This window comes from Impatiens glandulifera, chromosome 7 (assembly GCF_907164915.1).
Source record: "Impatiens glandulifera chromosome 7, dImpGla2.1, whole genome shotgun sequence".
Taxonomy (NCBI): Eukaryota; Viridiplantae; Streptophyta; class Magnoliopsida; order Ericales; family Balsaminaceae; genus Impatiens; species Impatiens glandulifera.
Window position 1 is genome coordinate 27,264,553 of NC_061868.1, and position 24,234 is coordinate 27,288,786.

General features: G+C 36.4%; 3 protein-coding genes and 1 long non-coding RNA gene across 7 annotated transcripts; 2 read left to right on the forward strand and 2 right to left on the reverse strand.

Moving 5' to 3' along the window:
• The first annotated feature begins 1,151 nt into the window (after positions 1-1,151).
• Positions 1,152-4,386, forward strand: LOC124944646 (phosphatidylinositol 4-phosphate 5-kinase 6-like). Its single transcript, XM_047484956.1, has 7 exons — positions 1,152-2,527; positions 2,614-2,781; positions 2,855-3,020; positions 3,097-3,213; positions 3,322-3,515; positions 3,604-3,891; positions 4,095-4,386. Exons 1-7 carry the CDS (start codon positions 1,242-1,244, stop codon positions 4,384-4,386), a joined length of 2,511 nt encoding a protein of 836 aa, XP_047340912.1. The 5' UTR covers positions 1,152-1,241.
• LOC124944644 lies at positions 4,005-6,909 on the reverse strand. 4 transcript variants are annotated; one of them, XR_007099951.1, is made up of 9 exons: positions 6,619-6,908; positions 6,157-6,444; positions 6,020-6,079; positions 5,729-5,938; positions 5,266-5,378; positions 5,086-5,183; positions 4,714-5,008; positions 4,417-4,510; positions 4,005-4,274 (listed from the first exon to the last, which is right to left on the reverse strand). XR_007099951.1 is itself a non-coding variant. In XM_047484953.1 (8 exons), exons 1-7 carry the CDS (start codon positions 6,829-6,831, stop codon positions 4,734-4,736), a joined length of 1,257 nt encoding a protein of 418 aa, XP_047340909.1. In that variant the 5' UTR covers positions 6,832-6,908; the 3' UTR covers positions 4,005-4,510; positions 4,714-4,733. The 4 variants fall into 4 exon arrangements, 2 of the variants coding, with proteins under 2 accessions (XP_047340909.1, XP_047340911.1); XR_007099950.1 differs by having other exon boundaries at positions 4,005-4,300; XM_047484953.1 differs by having other exon boundaries at positions 4,005-4,510.
• A 12,030-nt stretch (positions 6,910-18,939) lies between these two features.
• LOC124945834 lies at positions 18,940-19,735 on the forward strand. Its single transcript, XR_007099998.1, has 2 exons — positions 18,940-19,250; positions 19,479-19,735. It is a non-coding gene; the product is annotated as an uncharacterized LOC124945834 (long non-coding RNA).
• A 307-nt stretch (positions 19,736-20,042) lies between these two features.
• On the reverse strand, positions 20,043-24,156 carry LOC124945833 (F-box protein SKIP5). The gene is made up of 5 exons (XM_047486337.1): positions 23,964-24,156; positions 23,182-23,326; positions 23,029-23,107; positions 21,772-21,830; positions 20,043-20,659 (listed from the first exon to the last, which is right to left on the reverse strand). Exons 1-5 carry the CDS (start codon positions 24,070-24,072, stop codon positions 20,275-20,277), a joined length of 777 nt encoding a protein of 258 aa, XP_047342293.1. The 5' UTR covers positions 24,073-24,156; the 3' UTR covers positions 20,043-20,274.
• Between the last annotated feature and the right edge of the window lie 78 nt (positions 24,157-24,234).

A 24,234-nucleotide genomic window follows, 5' to 3' on the forward strand; every position in this document is an offset into this window, starting at 1 on the left:
AAAATCCCTTTGCTGTCTATCCTAGATTTCATCATAATTGGTATTTTAAATTCTTTTCATTTATCATCAGTCTAAATATTTGAATTTTTAGATATAATATGCAAACTCTAGAGAACTTTTTGATATGTTATTTAAGGTTAAATATCAAATTTATTGAAAAGAATTTCAAATTTATTAATGATATTAGAAATATATTTGTATGTAGTTAGGATCTTATAATTTGTCCTATATTTTTCAAATAGATTTTAAAATTAATTATTTAAAAATATTAAATTAATTATAAAAAAACTGAAATAATTCAGTGGTCCGAGATAAGAATGACAATTTGAAATCATTCCGCGAAAATCGAACCGAATTATCCCGTTTGGAACGGTTTTTTCCTCGAAATCAAACAGAAATTGTATTTTTGTCCCCGCCCCGATTTTACTCCGAATACTATAAACATAACTAAATATATTAAATCACTAATATATTTATTTATTCACCATATTTTATAAAAGTAGTAAGTTTATTTTTTTTATAATAATATAAAATTTTAATATATTATCATATATATTATATTAAAAAAATCGTTTATATAATTTTATTGAATATATATTTTTTTAAATATTTTATTAACGGTGTTCCGCATAATTTCCAAAACAAAAAAAACTGAATGGGACAGGATATTTAAAGTTCTCCAAAATAAAACGGTACGGGATGATAAATGTATTCCGTCATTTATCATTCCTAGTTGATAAGTGAATTAGACATTTTATTCATCTAACTTAAAAGTAAAAATTGAATAAAAAAAAAGGTTTTAGACCCTTTGACAAAATTAGATAATAACAAAAGTAAAAGAAACAAAAATAAAAAAAGGATGATGTTAGTTCATGGCATCGGCGAAAACAGTTACAGATCCTTCCCTGTTTCATCTCTCTCCTTGGAAAGGAGTGATCTATTATTAGGTTTACGAGTCTAACTAACAAGGAAGGAATCGAATAGCAATGGTCATTGAATCTCCTCAATCAGGCATAGGCATTGGAATAGCAGAATCCAATCGACGAAGAACAAGAAAGAAAAAAGAAAAAAGAAAGAGAGATTTCTGCCACTTTTTGCTTTTTTTTCTCTCTCAACCGGTTCGTTCTTTTCTTCTCCGATAAAAAGATACAACCAACCTTCGTTGATTTGATTGATCCGCCTTCGGATCTTTCTTCCGTCGATTCCGCCGCAGCAAGCAATGATAGTTGGCCTCATTTCTAATGTCACATGGTCATCGTCAATGGAGCATGGTCAGGGTTAAAGATGACAGATTTCAAGGCGGTGGTGCCGGCGGCGGCGGCGCAAGTTCTAAGGAAAAAAAACCCTTTTGGTCTCGCATGAGCAAAGAGTTAGGCGGAATCGTTAAATCCATTGATGTAAACGTAAGAAAATCTCAAACGCCTTCAACTAAGAGAATAAACAGCATACAACAAACAATGTCAGTTTCTGACGACCTCGTCGCCGCCGACGAAGATGAACAACAACATCAAGCAGCATCGTCTTCCTCGTCCTCCTCGTCGATGAAGGTCCTCGAAAATGGCGACCTATACAGCGGACAGATGTCTACAGACCATCTCCCACACGGCCAAGGTAAATACCTCTGGACAGACGGTTGTATGTACATGGGCGAATGGCAAAAGGGGAAAATCATCGGTAAAGGTAGATTCAGTTGGCCCTCTGGAGCCACCTACGAAGGTGAATTCAAGAGCGGTTATATGGACGGAACTGGTACTTACACCGGCGGTGAAGGAACTTATAAAGGAAACTGGGTTTCCAATCTAAAACACGGCAAAGGCACCAAAAACTACGCCAACGGCGATTACTACGACGGCGACTGGCGACGAGGCTTACAAGAAGGTCAGGGAAGATACCATTGGAAAAACGGTAACCATTACATCGGACAATGGAAGTTCGGCTCGATGAACGGAAACGGAACGATGATATGGACCAACGGAAATCGGTACGACGGGAGTTGGGAAGATGGGTTGCCCAAGGGAAATGGAACTTTCCGGTGGGCTGACGGGAGTTTCTACGTCGGAGTATGGAGTAAAGAGCTTAAGGATCAGAATGGGACGTTTTATACGTCGGATTCTGATACGGGTTGTCAGGGTTGGGATCCTCAAAGTATATTTACAGATGATTTGAGCAGTTGTATGGTTTGTCAATCGGAGAAGGTCAATCTTTTGCCGTCACAGAAAGTTCTGGATTGGCCTGGCGGAGGAGAAAGAACACTTACCAAACAGAGGAGAACGTCGGTGGACGGCGGAAGGATGAGTAATGCTAGTGTTTTCAGTTCAGGACTTGCCGATGGAGATGCGGCGGCGGGGGCGGGAGAGAGCGATGACGACGACAACGACGATGAAGGGGCAAGAATTCGAACGGGTTTGCCGTCGTCTAGAAGATTGTTGCCGCCTATTAGTGTTAAGGCTTCAAAGAGACCAGGTGAAACCATTTCAAAAGGACATAAGAATTATGATCTTATGCTTAATCTGCAGCTTGGGATAAGGTTAATATCATTATTTTTCCAATCAAATAACAAATTTATACATCTTTTATTGAATCTTTTCCTTTTTTTGTTCCCCGGGGTGAAAGACATTCAGTCGCGAGACCTGCTCCGTCGTCCTCGCTCGATCTGAAGCCTTCGGCTTTCGATCCGAAAGAAAAGGTTTGGACGAAATTTCCACCCGAAGGTTCGAAAAATACACCGCCCCACCAATCTCTTGATTTCAGATGGAAGGATTATTGTCCATTGGTTTTCAGGTAAATCTGTTATTTTCTCATTCAATTCAATATTCATATTGAATTAATCATACATACTTTTTTTTTTCTTCAGGACATTAAGGAAATTGTTTGTGGTAGATGCAGCTGATTACATGTTGTCCCTCTGCGGAAACGATGCCCTTCGTGAGCTTTCATCTCCCGGAAAAAGTGGCAGCTTCTTTTACTTGACTAACGACGACAAATACATGATCAAGACTATGAAGAAAGCGGAATGTAAAGTGAGTCCTCAACAATTTAAATATAATCTCGACCATGATCGTGATTCAATCCGTCTTTCATTTAATTGAACCGCAGGTGCTCATAAGAATGCTTCCTGCTTACTACAACCACGTCCGATCTTTTCAAAACACGTTAGTCACGAGATTCTTCGGTCTCCATTGCGTAAAACTAACAGGTACTGCCCAAAAGAAGGTAAGGTTTGATATCAAAAAACTTGTTCCCCCATAATTTTGACAAAACCTTAAACAAACCACGTGAAAAAATAGGATTAATGTTATTGTTTTGCCCTCTTTTGTTCAGGTTCGGTTTGTTATAATGGGAAACCTGTTCTGCACTGAGTACGCAATTCATAGGCGGTTTGACCTGAAAGGCTCTTCTTTGGGGAGAAATACAGATAAACCCGAATCTGAGATCGATGGTTCTACGACTCTTAAAGACCTCGACCTCAATTATATCTTCCGGTTACAGAAGTCTTGGTATCAAGAATTCTGCAAGTGAGTAAATATTATATTATCTCAAAGAAACAAAAATATAAAAAATAGATTGAAACTTGTGTTTACTTATTGTCTTTGTCGTCTGCAGGCAAGTGGACAGAGATTGTGAGCTTCTCGAGCAGGAGAGGATTATGGATTACAGCCTCCTGGTTGGACTTCACTTTCGGGAAGTCACTCCCGAGCCAGGGCTTACAACCACTGCCTCTGGACATCGGACTCCTACAGGTTCATATCTCAAAGTTCTACATCTTTCTTCCATCCTTTATGAAAGCAATCAATCTATCTATCGCATTTCAGGGTCCAAAAGTGGAGGACGCACCCCTCCTCGGCTTTCAAAAGCAGAGATGGATAGAAAGTTGTCGGAGCCTAATAAGAGGTAGGTTATTTGAAAATAACTTTGGACCAGATAAGTTATTATTTATGATTATGTGAATAAAATAGAAGACATTGTTTGATTATTTGAAAATCATGAAAAGTGGTACTTTATACGTGAATTTTCGAGATTAAATTCAAATAACCCGAGTTTCGAACAAGGTCTTTAAGTTTATTGATGTCTGACAGCAAATATTATGGGTGCAGTTTGTCAACGTTCACCTTAGGCATTAACATGTCAGCCCGTGCTGAACAAATGGTAAGAAAAAGCGGTAACGAGCTCCAACTAATAGGCGAACCAACAGGAGACTACTACGAAGTGATAATGTTCTTTGGCATAATAGACATTCTTCAGGATTACGACATAAGTAAGAAGTTGGAGCATGCCTACAAATCATTTCAATACGACGCCACTTCAATCTCAGCCGTCGATCCCAAACAATATGCAAAACGGTTCAGGGATTTCATTTTCAAAGTATTCGCAGCTGACGACAGTTAGGATAAATATGTAAAAGAAAAAATAGCTCACTTCATGCATGTATAAAAGCTAGGCAGTTGATCCTCGCCGGAGACCACCTATTTCCGGCAAGAGATTCCGGCCAGTTGGAGGTCCAAGAGCATCACTAATCCAATACTCAAAAGAATCAATTGGTTATTAGATTAGGAAAGAAATACACATTTTTTACTGCAAGGATGTAGAAATAGTGTGACAGAAATGCCTGTGCCAAAATGTAAATTATATGTTTTATGATAGTCTTTATTACTCAATTTTGAAATCCATTCTCATCGTGTAAGTGGAGTTCCTCCGAGGAACACGAAAACTAACCTATTAAAATGCAAACTCCGTCACCAGGGTTCGGAGTTTCTAGTGAGGAAGTGTTTGACAGATGAGGACCTCGTCCAACCAACCTCCATAGCCACAAGGTTCAATCGGGCTATTAATTTCTCAACAGCTTCATCTTCCTCGATGCTGATTGAATCAGATGATCTAACAAACTTTGAATTGGAATAATGTTTGAGATATTCCATGGATTCCTCGTAAAACCCACAGTGATAAAGTAGAGCGCCATAATCTCTTATTTCCTTCATATCAACGTTCATCAAGATAAGATGTTCGCATGCTGCATCAAAATCCAATCAAAATTCAATCCATTGATCGAGCTCCAACAGTAAAAGTTTAATAAAAAAAAGGTTTTACCGGATAGAGCACGTTTCATATCTCCTAAACGTACACTAGTCCAAACGCCACGGTCTAGCCTATGCTGTGCAGCCTTTGCAGATGCCAACCTAAAGGCACTGGCAATTTAATAGACAATCAAACATTAATAAGAATTTGAAATCCAGATCTTGTGATTTTTACAAAACCAAACACACCTACCTATCTTCATGTTCTCGAGAGTTATCAGCAGCATCTGCAGCTCGTAAAAACAAACTTCTATTGCTGCTATCGAATTGAAATGGCCAGAAAGCATTCTTAAGATCCCTCAGCGTCTGTACAACAAAATCAAAACTAAAATATGTCACAGTCGAGGAGGGGTTCCAAAACCTGTTAGTTCCATGTACTGCATTTGCATCAAATGCTCGTTTTGCTTTCTCATGACTCAGTTTACATTCTACAGTTTTAAAATTACTCAAACTACTTCCAATTGTCAATTATTGGTTAAACTCTCTCAAGTTGAAACCATCTTTACACAAAATTTTCAAGTCCTTAGATCTCAATTTCTCACTAAAATGTTTGTTCTTTCTAAAATGAATATCAAAACATTAACAAAAGTAAACCGAAAAATGAAGAATTAAAATAATTTGAGTCATTTCCTAAAGTTCATGAACTTCTTACTTACCCTTATTAATAAAGCCTCTGAAGTCAAAATATGAGGTTGATGAGATTCCAAGCTTTTCTTCTTAAGATAACCCTTTGGCAAACCTTGAGAATCATGAGGAAAGAAGATCTCAACATCAAAAGTCAACATTCCCCATAATCGAAGCGTTTTCAGAATCTCTGAGTACACAAGGGACAACATCACTGAAGAACCTACTCTGTGAGTCAACACCTGATAATTCAATCCACACAATTCAAACTCTATATATTATAACAGAGATAAAACGATCGATTGATTTCAATATGTACCTACCGAAGGAAGATAAAGTGCACGTTGCTCCAATGGATTTCTCGAACTACTCCTCCTAAAACCCTAAGAGAAACAATAGAATAGAAGAATGAATGAGAAAACTTTCCATGAGAGCTATGGAGTCTACTAGTTTAGCATACCTTGTCTATGTACAAGTATATCTCCAGATACTTAAAAAATTCTTCAGGTGAAGAAGATCTGAAATTAGAGCTATAATGAGAACAGAATTGCATAGAATGATCATCCAATCTATCAATGAATGCTTCCACAGGAAGTGGGACAGAAGAATGTGAAATTAGGGAATCATCTTCTGCAGCAATATAAAGAGCTGTTTTCCCTAGGTCTACTCCTCTATTAATTACAATGCTCGTTTCCCTTTCGATACTCGAGAAATCTCGAATCTGCCCACAGAAGCCCTCTCTTGCTGCCTGAAAATCAAATCGATTACATCAAATTTTAACCTTTCAGATTCCGAATCAAGCAAAATCAATCCACGAGAAACGAAGTTCAATTTCATAAGAGTTGGTTCAAATTTATCGTAATCAGTGTTCCATGTGAGAGACTAGACATTAATTAGGAGAATTTAAGATGGAAATGGTTACCCTGACATGCGTTGTATCGAATCCTGATGAGTCGAGTGCATCGTGCAGTATTAGCTTGAGTCCAGTAGGTGGTCCTACTTGTGATCGACAAATCACGCGGGGGCCCGAAGAAGAACATGAGCAAGGAGATAGTATCGTCAATGGCGATGCGGATGAATGGACGAGAATCGTTCCTGAAATCCACGAAGAAGTGATGGCCATTCCTGCACTCATTGCTTGAAGAGAGATTCGCGCGTTCTTGGCTTCTTCTTGCAGGCAAAACTCGCGTTGTCTTCTTGGCGATTGTTATTAGATAAGATAATAGAGATTTTTTCTTTCAAAATATATTTCAATGGAAACAAACAATAATGATATCTAATTAAAATATATGTTTATACAATGCTTAACAAGACTATTTTATGTTTTTTAGTTGAAAAAACTAGTTTGATAATTGACTGCTTTTTTATTTTTATAAAAATCGAACTCGTGACATTTTGATCTTTTAGGTCGACTCTTTCTATCGTACTACTCAGGTGAGGTAAGACTAGTATATGTTATTCTCTGAATCCACTAAGATAACATTTCTAGACACTCATTTTTTACTCCCAAATTTTATAAATTATACTTTGAATAAATCTCGAACTTATTGTCATTTAAAATTTATATACGGGTTAATTTCACGAGTTATTAAACAAGAAATTATTTTTGGAGGAATAAAAATTCAAAAATAATTAATTTCGGATTTTTAATAAGTTAAGGTGATAATTAGTTTAAGTTAAAACACTTTTGGCTATTATTATACTTAAGATATTTAAAATTTTATTTAAAATTATCTTGAATATTAAATAAAATAAAATAAAATGATTAACATTTTTTATTCTTTAGTTGATTTAATTAGTTTAGAAATTAGATTAATTAAGTTTAGTTAGGATTCTTTAAAATTAAAATTATAATCAAAATGGGTATAAGACTTGGGCTTCCCCTAGTTAGATAGTTCTTTTAAAAAGTTAGTTAGTTTTAATTTTTAAAAGTTAATTATATTAGATATTTTAGAAAGTTAGTTAATTTTTAACTTTTAAAAGTAGTTAGATAGTTTGTTTATGAGTTACTTGTTTGATTTTACAATTGATTTTTAGCCAGCATTTTGTCATATTGTAGGGGTTTTTGAAAAACCAATGGTTGAAGGACCCGACCAAAGGGCCGACCGAGTGTCTGATTGAGGGTCCGACCGAGAAATCTAGAAAAAGTCAAGAAAGTGCAATTCAATTTCAGGTGGCTAATTTTAAGGTCAAGTCAAAATCAAGGCATGAATCCAACCGAGTGGCCAAATCGGTGACCCAACCAAAGGTCCGACTGAGATCGACCGGGTCCAACCGATGATCCGACCGTGTTGAAAAGGAGCCCCCAATTCAAGTGCAACTCCATTTTCGAAAGAGTCAAATACCCAGGGCTATGTGAAGAAGGAAGAAAAGACTTGCATTTTAAATTCAAAATGACTAAGTCATGAGGTCATAACCTAAGGAATTCTGAATTCCTATTGGTCATGAGTGTCATCACACCTCATTTTGGTGATGTGTCAATGGAAGAGTCCATATGTCTTAAAAAAAATGAGAAATGATAAATACAACGAATGACTAGCGAAAGCAAGGCCACGAATCCTACGTGGCCTTGCCAGCTAGGAGAGAGAAAGAAAAAAAAAAAAAAAATTAAAACTTTTCTGCTCCTCTTTCTTCTTTCTTCTTCCCTCTCTTTCTTCTTTTAATTTATCACATCCGGCGAACGAACCCTAAACCGGCGTCTTCTCTGGCGATTTATCACTCCGGCATCCCGACTTCTACTTTCTTCTTTCGCTCGAAAATGGTAAGACACTTCTCATTCTTTAATATTTCAGTTTCAGAATCGTCCGCCTTCGTGTTCATTTCGAAATATTTTCTTTTCAGGCTGGTGTTTCAGGTAAATCTCCATGCAAGGCCCCAAGATCTCCAAGGACAAGGTAAATAAGACATCTTCTATTTTAGAATCGTAGGGTTAGCGTTTTGCGGTTAGGGTCAGGGTTTTGCAGTTAGGGTTAGGGTTTCAGAGTTTAGGGTTAGGGTATTGTTGCATTATGGTTCTCGAAACAAAGTTTTCGTTACCCGAAAGTCTGATTTAATTGTGTATGGTTGTATTATGGTTAGCCAAAACTAAATTTATTGGGTATTTGCTGAATTTAGGGACCCGAAATAGGCTGTTATGTGTCCCGAAAGTGGGATAACTTCATGTTTGGCTGAATTTAGGGTCCCAAAAGTGTGATTTCGGGACCCGAAATAGGCTGTTATGTGTCCCGAAAGTGGGATAACTTCATGTTTGGCTGAATTTAGGGTCTCGAAAGTGTGATTTCGGGACCCGAAATAGGCTGTTATGGGTCCCAAAAGTGGGATAACTTCATGTTTGGCTGAATTTAGGGTCCCGAAAGTGTGGTTTCGGGACCCGAAATAGGCTGTTTCGGGACCTGAAAGTTGGATTACTTAATGTTTGGCTGAATTTAGGGTCCCGAAAGTGTGTTTCGGGACCCGAAATGGATGGTTTCGGGACCCGAAAGTTGGATTACTTAATGTTTGGCTGAATTTAGGGTCCCGAAAGTGTGTTTCGGGACCCGAAATGGATGGTTTCGGGACCCGAAAGTAGGATTACTTAATGTTTGGCTGAATTTAGGGTCCTGAAAGTGTGTTTCGGGACCCGAAATGGATGGTTTCGGGACCCGAAAGTAGGATTAATTAACGTTTGGCTGAATTTAGGGTCCCGAAAGTGTGTTTCGGGACCCGAAATGGATGGTTTCGGGACCCGAAAGGTGGTTTCGGGACCCGAAACGGGTGGTTTCGGGACCCGAAAGGGTGGTTTCGGGACCCGAATTGCTTCATTTAAGTGATTATTTGCTTCATGGCTTTTAAATGTTTATCATTTGTTGTTGTAGGGCAAATAAACGTAAAAGTATTGTCCAAGAATCAGCTCCCAATCCAGCTCCCAAAGCAGCTTCCAAACCAGTTCCCAAATCCCCTAGAGCAACAGCTCCCAATGCAGCTCCCAAATCAGTTCCAAAATCCCCTAGAGCAACAGCTCCCAAAGCAGCCCCCCACAACTTACTTTTAACTAGGACATCGTCTAGTGGCCTTTTCAATCTTCTTCAAATGCTGTCTAAGGAACAAAAAGATGTTGTGAAGTCAATAGGCTTTGGCGCTCTACTTTCATTATCGCTTTCAAAATGCCCCGGGGAGATCTCTCGTTATCTAGTCAGAAAGTTTGACTGCAATAAATGTTCATTCACCCTAGAGAATGGCGAGGAAGTGAAAATCGAAGAAGAGGACGTTCATATGGTATTGGGTCTCCCCAGAGGGGAGCTGGATATTTTAGAATATCAGAATAACGAGATTGATGACAAGTTGAGGGCATTTAGGACTCGATGGGGTAACCCCGATAATGGCGCTCCTTTAGCGACTGCTATGCCGATCAAAATCATTGAGAACAAAGCTGCTGACAACAATTTCAAGATAGACTTCGTATTATTTGTTGTCAGTTGCTTTCTCTGGTGTGATCACCTAGGTAACCTATCCAGGTATATCTCATTTCTATTATTTTCAATTGCATGACAACAAATTTGTATTGTTAAATAATCCTCAAATATGTTTTTTTCATTTGCAGGTATAGAATTCTGAAATCTATTTCAGATGTTGACAATATCAAGAAGTTCAATTGGTGCAAATTTGTACTTGAAGGATTAGTTCAATCATGCGCAAAAGTGAAGCAGAATGAAAAACGACATTTCCAAGGACCACATACGTTCTTTATCGTAAGTTATCACTCATTCATTTTCATGTTTTCAAAAATATTTAGTTTTAACATATGTATGTTTTCAGCTATGCTACGTGTATAGGGTGAGCAACCCTGAACTGGGAGGAGTTACTGAGCGACGATTTCCTATACTGTCATGTTGGAATGACACAACGTTGAAGTTTAGGCTGGATACAGAGTTGGATAATGGAGGATTCGGACGTGGAAGCGTTCTGGGACGCATTCCACTACCCGGGATGTGGGATGAGAGCGACGACGAGGATAATGATTTCAGAGAGAACGACGAGGAGGAGAACGAGGAGGGTGATATTGATGGGGTGTCTCAGACCCCAAAGGCGGCGGCGGCAGCAGCAACAGAACCTAGGAATAGGTCACCACCTCTGAACACAGCTCCGGATGAGGTCGGAATAACATTTACAGAGAATTTGGTGTGCGTTTCGAAATGTACAGTGATGCTTGAAAAAGCGATGAGAAAAATGGAATCTTTAAGTTCAGGCTGGGATGCAACACCATTGTATGACAACGCCATGCACATCATTTACAGAGCAATGGACAAGAATAAACTTTTCAGGGATGCCATGCATAAATACTTCAAGGATCAAGCACCTTCTGAAGCACAATGTGACAAAGATGCTGCTGACAAGGAGGTGGGTCTTGATGAGGCCGGTGACAAGGAGCCTGCTCAAAATGACGGTGGTCTTGATGAGGCCGGTGACAAGGAGCCTGCTCAAAATGACGGTGGTCTTGATGAGGCCGCTGACAAGGAGGTGGGTATTGATGAGGCCGGTGACAAGGAGCCTGCTGCTCAAAATGATGAGGGGAATCACACAGATGACGATGGAAAAGAGGTGCCTCCAAGAAAAAGAAGGAAAAATCCCGTGCGACAAATGAAAGTTCCAGCAAACCTTAAATCTCCATATATGACGCAGGACAAGCCGAAGAACTTCGAGTCTGCCCAAATTCATCGTGACGCAGGATATGAATTGCAGGTTCAAAAAGAGGGTGGTGAAGAAGTTCCTCTATCGGTGTTCAAAGGAAACAAATTTGTCATCAAAAAACCTAAAAAAAATCCACTGGAAGTCATGAAAATTCCACCACGCCTTCAATGTCAATATTTGATGGAGAACAAAAAAAGATATAAAAATTTCTTCCATTTTGTCCATTTAGGTGACAAGGATGAGATCGTTTTGGGAATGGTTTTTGACAATAAAGCTGATGAGGATGCGAGGTAAATCAATCTTTCTTAGTTCATTTGTTTTTGTCATGAAAGTTGAATTCTTATGTGTAATCTTTATGTGTTTGGCTGTTTCGGGTCCCGAAAGTGTGGTTTCGGGACCTGAAAGTGTGGTTTCGGGACATGAAAGGGGTGTTTCTTGTCCCGAAATGGTGGTTTAGGGTCCCGAAAGTGTGTTTCGGGACCCGAAACGGGTGGTTTCGGGACAAAAATAGTATAATATGAGTTGAAAATGTCATTTCGTGACAATAAAACAAGTATAATATGAGTTGAAAATGCCATTTCGGGACAAAAATAGTATAATATGAGTTGAAAATGTCATTTCGTGACAATAAAACAAGTATAATATGAGTTGAAATGGGTGGTTTCGGGACCCGAAAAGTAGTTTCGGGACAAGAAACGTGTGGTTTCGGGACAAGAAATGAATGGTTTCGGGACCCGAAATGGATGGTTTCGGGACCCGAAATGGATGGTTTCGGGACCCGAAATGTGTGGTTTCGGGACCCGAAAGGGATGGTTTCGGGACCAGAAAATTTGTTTCGGGACCCGAAATGGATGGTTTCGGGACCCGAAAGGGATGGTTTCGGGACCAGAAAAATTGTTTCAGGGCCCGAAATGGATGGTTTCGGGACCCGAAAAGTTGTTTCGGGACCCGAAATGGATGGTTTTGGGACCCGAAACGTTGTTTCAGGACCCGAAATGGATGGTTTCGGGACCCGAAAAGTTGTTTCGGGACAAGAAACGTGTGGTTTCGGGACAAGAACATTATCAAATAAGTACTATCTTCGTTAAAGATATGATAAAAAAGTAAAAATATTCAAAGTGACAACAACATTATCAAATAAGTACTCTCTTCATTATCAAATAAATACTATCTTCGTTGAATGTTATCCCCACACGCATTATCTTCGACATATACTTGAGAGGACAAAAGTGATGTAAAGGATAATTGAGTTGAAAGTGGATCATTCCATTGCTGTTGTTGTTGTGTTGAATCCAAAACTGTAGATGTTGTGGCCGTATTTCTCTTCTTTTTTGATCTCGAAGTCTTGGGGATTTTTTCAATTAAGGATTGTTTCCTCTTTGTTGGTGGTCGTCCTCGACTTCTAACTTTGTTAGGAGAGTGTATCAAAATGGATGTAGCGGGAGATTGAAATGGAGATGGAGATGGAGATGCTTCTGTGCTTTGGTCTTTAGATGCTTCAGTATGGCTTCCATGATTAAGTGACAGAAACTGTTCCATCAAGCCTTTTATTCCGTTCATCCAAAAAGAACAGCTGACTTCAGATTTTACTCCAACTTGTTGAACCTCTTGCATCAATCGAGTTAGACTATTGTGACGTTTTTTTTCTTCAACAGACATATCTGAATCATAAATGTTGGTGATATTTTGATACCCACGCTTAATATCTTTACGCCACCGGTCCATTATATAATGCATTGGTACCTCATTCACCCTCATTTTTTTCAATACAGCCATGATATGCCTACACAAAACACCTCTGAACTCAAACAATCGACATTGACATTTCACATTGCAATCATTTTCTGTGTAATGTACTTTGTAAGAAACATCTCTTACATGTTCTCCATTAACCCCCAGAATGATTTCCTCAACTCTAAATATACTAACTGACCCTTCCTCTTCAATGACTGAGATGTCGCACAACATCAAACCTCTAACTTCTTCTTGAACCAATCTAAATATATCTGGAGTGTAGAAGGTTTGGTATTGTCTTTCAAAGGCAAATCCACTTACAGTTGGTATCAAAGAATTAAAAGATTTGAAATCCAATTTCTTTTCTCTCTCGATATTTCGCAACAGAGCCCTATCATATTGCTCGACGAATTGTTTGAGAGATGTTTTGGACTGCACGTAGTCATCAAAGAATGCGTTCATACTTTCACTCCGTTGAGATGTTGACATGCCGACCCAAAATTGTCCTTTGACATAAACAGGTATCCATTTAGATCTTTCCAAATACAAAGATTTCAACCAAACATTATCTTCCAACTGATAATCTTCAATTAATCTATTCCAATCCTCTTCACATTGTTGAATATTTATGGAATTGTATACTATGTTTTTCAGCCTCTTCTTTATTAGATGATATTCAGTATGGCTTCCAAGTTTTATAGGAAGTTTCTTCATTATATGCCACAAACAAAATCGATGATGAGTTTTAGGAAATACCTTCTCAATTGCAATCGCCATGGATCGACATTGGTCTGTGATTATGGCATTTGGAGGTCTATCATGCATACATTCCAACCAAGTTCTAAACAACCAAGTGAAAGAATTTGAATCCTCACTTGACAATAATCCACATCCAAGCAAAATGGATTGACCATGATGATTAACACCAACAAACGGAGCGAAAGGCATGTCATAGCGATTTGTCAAATAGGTTGTATCGAAAGAGATAACATCATGAAAATCTTCAAAGGCAGCCCTGCACCTACCATCTGCCCAAAACACGTTTTTAATTCGGGATTCCTCGTCCAAATCAATAAGGTAGAAGAAGTTTGAGTTCCTGGTTTGCATTCTTAAGAAATAATTAGTGAGTGCTTCAGCATCCCCAATCCCTAACCTCAACCGTCGTGCTTCTGTAACGTAATTTCTACATGTCCTCTCATCGAAAGACATGTTTTCATACCCTCCAGCTTCAACTACAAGTGATTGAAATGTTTTGGCCACAGTTATTCCAGCTTCATCGTTTGTATCCAATCTTCTTTTTACATTTCCGTCAATCACTTTGTAGGATCTAACATGACGTATTCTCTTTGGGCTTAATGTATGGTTGTGCTCAAGAGAAATACTTGTTATCACATATTCCCCTTCATTTCGAACAACAACATTAATCTTTGCTTTACAATCTGTCTTCGTTATTGGTCTAGGCTGATGAAACTTATTTTTTGTCTTCGATTCTTTCATAAAACTCTTGGCACAACCAACGCTGAAATATTTCCTCTTACCACCTACATTTTTGCTCCCTAATTTGGTAATGCCGAATCCCGTTAAGTGGGCATATGATGTGTAGAATTCAAGAAGTTGTTCTTCGGAGGAAAATGTCATTCCAACACTAGGAATGTGACTGCAAAAATTATGTGAAACCGTAAGAAAAAGTCCATAAAACACCCATTTCGGGTCCCGAATCCAACCATTTCGGGTCCCGAAACAACCCGTTTCGAGTCCCGAAACAACCGTTCGGGTCCCGAAACAACCAGTTTCGGGTCCCGAAACCACCCGTTTCGGGTCCCGAAACCACCCGTTTCGGGTCCCGAAACCACCCGTTTCGGGTCCCGAAACCACCCGTTTCGGGTCCCGAAACCACCTTTCGGGTCCCGAAACCACCTTTATTGTCCCGAAACCACCTATTTCGGGTCCCGAAACAAAACAATGTTTGTCCCGAAATGGTTGGTTTTGACCCTTTCTTGTCCCGAAACGACTCATTTCGGGTCCCGAAACACAAATTTTTTTTACCCGAAACATAATATTTTCTTACAAGACACCACACATTTCGGGACAAGGAAGGACCCTTTCTTGTCCCGAAACCAACCATTTCGGGACAAGGAAGGACCCTTTCTTGTCCCGAAACCACTAGATCTGTTCAGGGTACCTTTGGGGTTCAACGGGGGTGGATCTGTTCAGGTTAAGTTCTTCATCTACTGGGTTGTTCAAGTTTGGTGCTTCTGTATCCTGAAAATTCAAACCGTTTAAATCCATATATACATCTGTAAAATGTAAAACCCTAGATCTGTAAAATCTAAACCCTAGATCTATAAAATCTAAACTCTGGATCTATTAAAAAAATAATAAAGATCCTTAAAAAGGATACCATTGAGAAGTAAATGCAGCCGTGGAAAAGAAATAAATGCAGCCGGAGAAGAGAAATAAATGCTGCCGGAGCTGGAGAAGAGAAATAAATGAAGCGTTTCAGAGAGAGAAAAAAATGCAGAAATATGAAACCCTATTGGGTGAAAGAGGATATGCAGAAACGTTTTAATTTTTTTTTTCTTTCTCTCTCCTAGCTGGCAAGGCCACGTAGGATTCGTGGCCTTGCTTTCGCTAGTCATTCGTTGGCTTTATCATTTCTCAAAAAAAATATCAACAGTTTTCCCTAAATTGCCACATAGGTTACTTAGAGAATTCCTCACGACAAACTCTCCCCATTTAACTAGGTATTTAGTTATAAGTGAGCTATGGACTTAGAGTTTCCTTAGCCTCCATTGTAAATACTCCTATTTCAACCCCCATTGAAAAACACAAATTTTTTTCATTCCCTTGAGCAAGAACACCAAGCTAGGTAAGTTTGGTCTTCAATATTTATTGTTCAAGGACTTAAGGCCCCTAGTTCGGATCAAGAACACCATTTCCAATGTAAATTCTAAATTGACCTATGACGACTTCCCATTAAATATTCAAATCTCTCACAGATTTAACGGGACGGTAAGTTATGAAGTCATCTATAAAGTCTTGTTTTTAAAAGCTCAATTTTCGATCACGTAAATATTGATTCCACTCACAAAAATTTAAAAAGTAGCATATACAAAAAGTGTATTGCGCACACCATCTCACAAAATAAATGAAGAACTGATCACTAACGCATGAGGAGTATCCATTGTCCTTGCCCTAACATTTCTTTTTCAATTTTCAGGGTCACAAAGATTATTTTATGCATAGAGCATCTCAAGTATTACATCTAGGTGGTTTTTCCTTTTCCACCACAAAAGTGAGCATATGGGAAATTAAAAGTGAGCATATGGGAAATTAGTCTGATTGTCTTTTAGTTTTGTTTCAGTTTCCTTGCATCTATTTATTTTGTTGATGTTTATTTGAATTAATCAATTTGGCCTATAAGTACTCTTATTAGTAAAACTAGCATTTAGCCCGTGCATTTGCACGAGTAATAATATAAAAAATCGTGACAATCCGACCAAAATATTCATTTACTCATCATCATTATATATTAGTTAGTTAAAAAGTTAAATTTATATTAATATTAAAACGTCCCGCGTTTATCAAATTTGGTGTTGAATTTAAAATATAAAGTCTTTGTAGCCTAGTTGGTTAAAGAGTTGCACTTGTTTTGTTAGGTTGCAAGTTCAAAACATACCTCTAGCATTTTTAATTTTAATTTTTAACCGTTTTAAATTTAAAAACGGGTCAACCCACAATCCGACCCAAGTATCCAAATTAACCACAACTCTCGACCCGACAATCCGGACATTTTAAAAATTAAGCATCATTATATATATATATATACATTAGTTAGTTAAAAAGTTAAACTTATATTAATATTAAAACGTCTCGCGTTTATCAAATTTGGTGTTGAATTTAAAATATAAAGTTTTTGTAGCCTAGTTGGTTAAAGAGTTGTACTTGTTTTGTTAGGTTATAAGTTCGAAACATACCTCTAACATTTTTAATTTTATTTTTAACTGTTTTAAATTTAAAAACGGGTCAACCCACAATCCGACTCAAGTATCCAAATTAACCACAGCTCTTGACCCGGCAATCCGGATATTTTAAAAATTAAGCATTATTATATATATATATAGATAGATATTGAGAAGGAAAAAGACATACTACCTAACGCTAAAACTGATTTTGTGAAAGATAGATGGAAATAAAAGAGTTTATCAAGAATAGTATGAATCAATCAATCTTCTTGACTTTTATTTTTGTTAAGATGAAAGAGATATATAATACAAAACTAGAATAAAACAATATAAATAAATGAAATAAACGTCATCCGTTAGTTGTAATAGTCTCAGCTGGACTGAAGTGGATAAAGCGTATAGAAATTGTCAATTATTTATTGTTTTGAATGTTAGCTAAACTTAATTGATAATTATCATTTTAACATTTTTTTAAACAAAATAAACAGTAAGCTTGTCAAGAAAAAAAAAATCTAGAGTTTTTTCCAAATTCCAAACAGTAATAATGCATTTATTATGATTTTATGCATAGTTTTTGTTTCAAAAAATTATTATCATTTGAGCTACCATTTTTTAACATTTTTCCTTTAAATCAAAATTTCAAAATCATGTATCCCATATTTTGGTCATACACTAATACAATAAATTAAGACAATAATTTTGTTTAAGAATGAAAATTGATTAGTAATATTCATAATCATTTAATCCTTTCTAACCATATTATATCTCAAATAAAATAAATCATTATTATGATTAAACTGTTATGATAAATAGTTTCTACCAGACTACCAATAAGTTCAATCACTTCCAAACTATTATAAATAATAGATTTATTATTATTATTTTCTCTACACAACATCAAATAAATTAACTAATAAAAACGGATTGAACAAATTGATGGCTAGAATAGATGAAAAAAGAAAGGTTGTATCACAGGTAAACCACTTTTATAATGTCCTAATTTTTTAAAATTGAAAAGCATTATTAATTATATATTATATTATTAATATTTTTTAAATATTAAATATATATTATACAATATATATATATATAACTTTTTTATCTTTTTTTTTAATTTATTATTTTCGTATTATAATATATTAACCATTTATATATTATTTTATATTAATAAATTTAAATTAAAATTGGCCCCAAATTCTCATGACCGGGCTGGATTATTATAGAATGTATCACAAAGATGTTAAATCGACACATTTTACATTGTGATTTGTTTCATCATTTTTTAGTTAAAGGGTTGTATTTGTTTTATCCCACCAAGGTAGTTTAGTGGTAAAAGTCGGCTTAAGAGACCAAAATGTCACGAGTTCGATACCATCTGAAAACACTTTGAGTTTAAGCAGAGAATCATAGCTGTGGGTGTGTCGTACTATCTTTATTTTAAAAAAGAAAAAAAAGAGAGTGGTCCGGATGTTGTTCAATGAACGTTGTTAGACGTCTAATGCATTTAATCCATAAATATATTATTATGACAATTAAAGATATTTTTATTGAGTAAACAGGCTGAGACAGTAGAAAAATTCATTTTATTAGTTTTTTTCTCATAATATTTTTTGATTTTAGGCTTAAACTAGTCTAATTTAATGATATTGTATATATTATTTAAAATATATATATATATAGAATGTTATATATGAGTGAAGAATGAAACAAAACAAAACTTCCAATCCGCCGCATGAATTTGAAAAATGTATTTGGCCAGTAAAGAGGGTTAGGTACGTCGTCATATTTATTAGTTAGACGTGTGCAAAACAAAAGAGGTTGAACATGAATAATAATAATAATAATAATAATGTTCTCCTCGTTGGTTATTAGCGAATAATTTGCATCTATTGTCTGACCACCGAATTAGTTATCTTCTTTGACAACCCTCTTCTTAAACTAATCGATCTCCACTGAAAGACAGACAGACAGACAGATCTCTTCTTAATGGCGTAATCGGACTTGAAACAAATTGGAGCTGTTTCAATGGCGATACGACTGAAGAACGGTTTATGGGTAGCCAAGAGGATATGCTTAGCTCTCACCGCTTGGCTTTCAATCTGCTTTCTTCTCGCCGATGACATCGCTCATTCCATCGATTCCGAAGATGATTATCTTCATCCCCCCCGATGAAGAATCATCATCCCAGGTCTCTTTCTGCATTAGGGTTCTCAATTTGGATCCTTTTTCTGATTGATTGAATTTGCATTCCTAAACGCAAGAATCAATTTGTTCAATCAAAGCCTAACCTGAGAATCTCATTTCTTTACTATTTTAGTAATTGTTTTGTAGATTCAGTATCTTTCTTCAGTTGAGTAAGCTTTTATTCAAAAGGATTGATTGATATTTAGGCAATATCTCCTTCCTTACTTAACAGGCACAAATGAGATAGCAGTGAACTGTTAAGGATCGACACAAACCCCGCAAGAATACTTCAGTATAGCGACGAACCAACCGCTTGATTCCGAGTTTTACAGATTATAGAAAGAAGCTTGATTTTGGTGTTTCGATTGTGGTTTTAGTTCAAGTAAATTTGATTCATTGTTGTTTTGATAAATAGTGTGTAAGGCTGTGGTTTTAGAGAAGATGGTGATTTCTGATTAGTGCCTCAAAAGATTCATTTTATACTGTTATTGTACATCTCCTTTACTAGCTAGCTATGAAAAATTTAATTTTGTGGATTTCACTTTATGTTTTTTTATATGACATTTAGTCTTTTAATTGTCCCATGTTTAATTTGATCCTTTACATAATATGCATGACCCACTATGAGATAAAAAGAAATGATAACAACAAGAGAAAACAGATCCTATGAGATTGCAAGATTTTTTTGGTCAAATACAACAAGCTTATACAATAAAATTTAAAATAGGATTTAAAAATGCCCCCAAAGTATTTAGGACATTGTTCAACACAACAAGTTATATTACAAACCAAACAGGACTTTAGAACACACTATTCATTGTCTATGTTGCTTGCATATTGGAATTGTTGGATACTACACAACAAATTGTTATAACTTATAATGAACATCAACATTCTAAAAAGAAATATAAAATTGTACAGACTAAACTAAAAACAACCGCAACAATCTGCTGCAATTGTACCACAAACCGCAGACAGTTTTCAATAAATTATAGATAAGTAAGTTGTCAGAATCTGAGGTTTGGAAGCTACCTTACAGTAATAAGTGGGGGCGGCTCAACATTAAACCAGAAGAAAACGGAGGTTTTCGCATAAATAACTCGAACATGCTGCAAAGTCAAGGATCCATTGGTGGATACCACCTTAGTGCTAGTGCCAGCTTCAATTCGAGTTCTGGAAACAGACACTCCAGCTCCAAGTCCCGCCTTAATTAAGGAAGAAGAGATTGTCGGCTGAGGTTGTTGTTTTGCTGTGCTGATGATTGCACATGAAAGGTAGTCCAATGGGTTGGACTCACATTGAAGGATGCATCCGTCAACAATCAGCCTACCACCTCGGTGGAGCAAGCAGCAACCGAGTTCTACTTTTACTGTCAAGTTCGAAAGCTTGCAGGTAGTGAGGAACTCCAGTGCACTGCTCAAAATAATAAAAAAGGAGCAAAGATGACATTTTTATTTTTGTGTTAGAGAGATGGTGATCTTTCTGGGGCGAAGGACAGTAGAAACTAATAAGAGGATATTTCAATTTAAAAACAAATAAACAAACATGCGATTGGGGTCGTGTGGGGGTGAAATTGGAGAATAGGAGAGGAAGAAAACAAAGTTATAGACGTACAACATCACTTACTCCAGCGATCAAATCAAGAAACGGAGCTTGCACTCCTCTCTATCCAAAGATGATATTTGTTTATATCAAACTAGAATTGAGAGACGAGCACGGCTTCAGAATAGGGCCTTTGGAAACACAAAATGACTTAAACACTTATTTGTTTTTGTTTATGTGTTTCTAGATGCAGAAAAAGATAAATTTTTTAATGTCTCCGACTAAATTTAGTTTTCAATCGTCTCTGTATTTGAAAACACATCCATATACCAAAAAAAGTCCTTGTTTGATCTTGGGTTATTTCAATAACCAAATGGTTATTTCCAAATAATCTTGTTTATTCTTATCCGGGGTTATTTAGGTTAAAAGGGATCTATTTGGAAACACCTAGAGCTAGAGCTTGGTTTGGACGAGAAAACATCAATAAATTTCCTCAAAAACACTTTTTGGGTCAAATATCTACTCAGGGTATTGATTTAGATGAGATCATGTCCTAAAACATAACTTACTTATACATATATTCATAAATATGTTGTATATAATGAAAAATATTTTTTATAAAAAAGAAAGAGGAAATTTTGGTTGATGATTTGAATGACGAGTAAATTGTTGATTGAATAGTGGGTTATTTGAAATTTGTCTCAAATAACCACATCAAACAAGGCCTTGAGTATTTCCAAATGGGGTGAAATGGAATAGGACTTGATTTTGTAGATTGGGTATAACGATTCCTATTTCTTTTCCAGTTCAATGATAAAAATCCCCGTCAACTCTTATCTGATCCCAGGAATCAAATGAGCTACTTTTTAAATGATAAGATTAGCATGTTTATTTATATGTGATTTTCTTCTGGTTTTAACTCTTAAAGCACCACCAGACATGAGCAAGTAAAACGGGCCTAGCATTGCCATATAATTACAAACCTGTCAGCACCACGTGAACATGTAAGTGTTGTATCATCTGCCACATCACCTCCACCAATCTGAACAAAGTTGAGGATAACAGTGAAAAATGTAAAGTTTTCAAGCTGATCTTGTTTCATCACATGTCAAGGTAAAAAGCTATATATGACAAACTACCACATCAATAACCTCCCCCTATACAATAGGGATTCTCTTATACTCAAGCTTTAGAGTAAAAAATGAACAAAATATCAAGAGTAAACCCAACTTTACATAAGCATGAAAGTCATTTACCTAAAAAGGTCAAGTGAATTGACATTAATGCCTTGTTTGATCTAGGGTTATTTGAACAACTAAGTGGTTATTTCCAAATAATCTTGCTTGATATAGTTATTGAAAATCAGGTTATTTTGGTCAAAAGACAATAGGGGTATAAAATATATATATTTTAAATAGAGGGTATTTTGGTTGATGAGTTGAAGGATGTAATTGATGAGTAGATTGTTGATTTTCAAATAACCCACACATCAAACAAGGCCTAAGTATTTTAAAACAGAAAGGGAGATGGTATCCAGGGTTAGAGATTAACTTAGAATTTTGCACTTATGTCAAGTCTTACTAAATGAGTTAATTGATAATCTGGAAGCTTCCATAAAATCAACTTCAGAATAATTAAAATAGGCATCCACTCCAGAATGAGTAAGAGATCGATGGCTGAAAAGAATATACTGCCTTAAATATTCCCTTTCCTGGGTATGCTAAGCCATTTCTTATTAGGGAGCTAATTATGAAGTCAGATCACCCTTTCAGTAACATTTTATATATATTGTGAGAAATTGCAAATTAAAGGAGCAGCATCAGTTTCATATTAAATTTGATTTATTATCTTCCTTTTTCTAAATAGAATGAAAAAACACATTGAACAGAAACATACTAGCAACGATACAGTTTCTGAATATCACAAACAACTAAAGCAGTGTTTTAACTGCTATTACAAGATATAGTTTTATTAACTGTCATCCTAATTTTGGCATCGTTTTAAGATAGTTTGGATTAATAGTTTACACAAATTGTTTATTTGGCATTCATACCTAAATGAATTTTGAGAATTCAACTTTACTCATATTGACAAAGTTTTCATTCAAGCCTCTCCTTTTTTACAAAACAAACTATATAAGCCAAAAATGGTGAAATTCCACGAGAAAATAAAACTTGTGCTGGCTAGAAGGCATAATGTGAGACGAAATGATACTTGAACAAAATAAGAGAAAACTTTACCAGGCAAAGCGGCTTGTCAATCTGGATATCAGAAGCAAGGTGAGTTCCTCCAGGGGCAATCAGAATAGTATCACCAGGCCTTGGTGTTGGACAAATTTCTTGAGACTTTTGCCTTATTTCCAAAACCACAAATAAAATGCGAATTCAACTAACCTGGCCGCAGACACAGCCATTTTGATATCAGGGAAAACTCCGCGCTGAGATAAGTCTTTAGTAGTCCGATCCACACGCAGCCATAGACGAGGGTGACATGCCAAATAAAGCCATTTGTGGCAAACAAGGGCGGTGTTATACCGATCTGCACACTCAATTGCAATTTTTTTTCAACAGAAATCATGAATTTTATATCTCTATCTAGAAACTATTGTTATCAAAGAAACCACATATCATGTAAATATATTAAGGATGAAGGTTCTGTGTGTGAGTTATGTGTTACTGCAATTACAAGCTCAGAATTAACATATATTAAAGAATCTCATTGACATTTCAAAAACAATAATAATCTTTTCTCTCATCCATGTTGACTAGTATTGTATCATCTCTTCCCAAAAGAACATACTTTGAAGCATTGCATCGAGAAATCCTAACTTATAACTACAAGTGGATCATTTATTTCGAATGATATATATTCTGGAGGTTCACAATCATCAAAGCTGATTTTTAAATTCCAAATGTGCAAAGATGTTTATAGAGTACAGTACCTGTTTCTGGGTTCAAAATAAATAAACATAAACTAGGGATTCTCGTACACAAATATAATTTGATGAAATTGGATTTGATTTACAAAAAATGGTATCGAAAAGTTATCTAGGGTTTGCGACAATTGCAGGATATAACAATCATGAAGAATTCGATGAAATGACAAACAGAGATCGCTAGGAAATCACGGTTGTAGAGAATTCGAACAGAGAGAGAGAGGGGGGAAGAGTTACTACCTGGAATTGGCGATAAGAAGCTGAAGATGTGCATAAGACAATCGTCATCTAAAGAATTGATTCTTGAAAAGTCATTTGAGAATCGCATCAGCTTATGCTTCCCCTCCATGGAATCTCAAAGCCTTCGATCTCTGCTGTTAACTTCTCCTACCACTCCATATATAGATTTGCTATACAGCGGCGAAGATTGAAGAAATAACCGCCGTGCACTATTTACCAGAGACGAACGAAATTGTGTCTTTCAGATATGCCCCTCAACTTTCGCTTCAAG